Source organism: Gossypium hirsutum, chromosome A13 (genome assembly GCF_007990345.1).
Source record: "Gossypium hirsutum isolate 1008001.06 chromosome A13, Gossypium_hirsutum_v2.1, whole genome shotgun sequence".
In the NCBI taxonomy this organism is placed as follows: Eukaryota; Viridiplantae; Streptophyta; class Magnoliopsida; order Malvales; family Malvaceae; genus Gossypium; species Gossypium hirsutum.
This window is the reverse complement of record NC_053436.1, coordinates 63,593,418-63,594,835: the sequence shown is the minus strand read 5'-3', so window position 1 is coordinate 63,594,835 and position 1,418 is coordinate 63,593,418. Positions and strand designations below refer to the sequence as shown.

Sequence of the window (1,418 nt, the reverse complement as noted above, 5' to 3'; positions counted from 1 at the left end):
AGGAAGAACACCCAATTCCCCAGATACATCACAAGCAACATACGAGTGAGTGGAACCCACATCAATCAAAGCAGTGCAAGGCGTACTATGAATGAAGAACGTATCGATTATAACATCAGGAGCGTCACCCTCCTCATGATGCCGTGCAGCATAAACCAATACCGGTTGTCGAGCTTCAGCATGTCCAGCACCCCTGCCAAGTGCTCCACGTCCTCGTCCATTACCATTGCCACCTCTACCTTGCCCACGACCTCTCTGTGGTGGTGGTCCTCCTCGCTGTGGTTGGACATCCCTTTGTTCCGCAGCTAGTTCCTGAGCTATTCTCTGAGGACATTTTCTGAACTTATGCTCTTTGGACCCATATCAAAAACATGCTCCAGTTCATTTCCAACACTCCCCCATATGCACCTTACCACAGTCCCTGCAAGCCTGCGGTCTAAAAGGATTTACTGGAACTGCTCGAACCAGTTCCTCCATCCTTGCTCTTTTAACGTTCCGATCTGTAGCACTCGAGGGTCTAAAATCACTCTTAAATATGGGACGATCCTTCTCACGATTCTGCTACTCAGTCCATTTTACCTCCTCGGCTATCTTAGCCTTCTCTACTAATGCAGCAAAATCACGCTCCCTTTGTGGAGCTATCAATATCCTAAGCTCATCGCAGAGGCCATCCTTAAACCGAACACTGCGCTCATACTCAGTTGCAACTATCTCACTGGCATATCGACTCAGCCTAAAAAATTCTGCCTCATACTCCGCGACAGACTTATTGCCCTCAGTCAGATTTAAAAATTCTTTCCGACGGGCATCCACATAACTAGCTCCAACATACCTCCGCTTAAAAGCAATTTTGAACAATTCCCAGGTTACTCGTTCAATCTGGGTAGTCTCCCTCATGGTGATCCACCATCGATATGCCTCGTCTCGTAGCAGCGACACAGCCCCCTTCAGCTTTTGCTCTATAGAGCAATCTAGATCGTCCATGATTCACTCTGTTGCCTCTAGCCAATATTTAGCCACGTTTGGGGCTACTCCAGATACGCCCCTAAAAACTTCTGCTCCTTTAGCCCGAAGTCGCTCGGAGATGGATCCCCTATTCACTATCCCAGTGCTAGCTCCAGCAACTCTTTCTAAAACCCTTAACATGGCTTGGGACAAAGCATCATCCCCCGTAGCCCGATCATAAGACCCAGTCTCTGTTGCCTGTGGCATAGATGCCTCCTCAACTGGCCTATGCCCTGAGGATGAAGATTTAGCTTGTACCCATATCGACTTATCTGATTACGAATTTTATGTCATTAATATAATGTTCAATTGTTTATTACGAAATGTCTTATGGAAATATAGCAGTTCAAGGATTGTTTTCGCATCGTCGTAGCCTAGCTACAGTTTTCATTCCTACTATTTTTCAGTTCTAC

General features: G+C 46.5%; 1 protein-coding gene across 1 annotated transcript; it reads right to left on the bottom strand.

The window, feature by feature from the left end:
* Nucleotides 1-561: 561 nt before the first annotated feature.
* On the bottom strand, nucleotides 562-984 carry LOC121212312 (uncharacterized). Its single transcript, XM_041084771.1, has one exon. It carries the CDS (start codon nucleotides 982-984, stop codon nucleotides 562-564), a length of 423 nt encoding a protein of 140 aa, XP_040940705.1.
* Nucleotides 985-1,418: the final 434 nt, after the last annotated feature.

Coding starts and splice junctions, on each gene's coding strand:
- LOC121212312 (XM_041084771.1), bottom strand. CDS start 984: ATGGACGATCTAGATTGCTCTATAGAGCAAAAGCTGAAGGGGGCTGTG.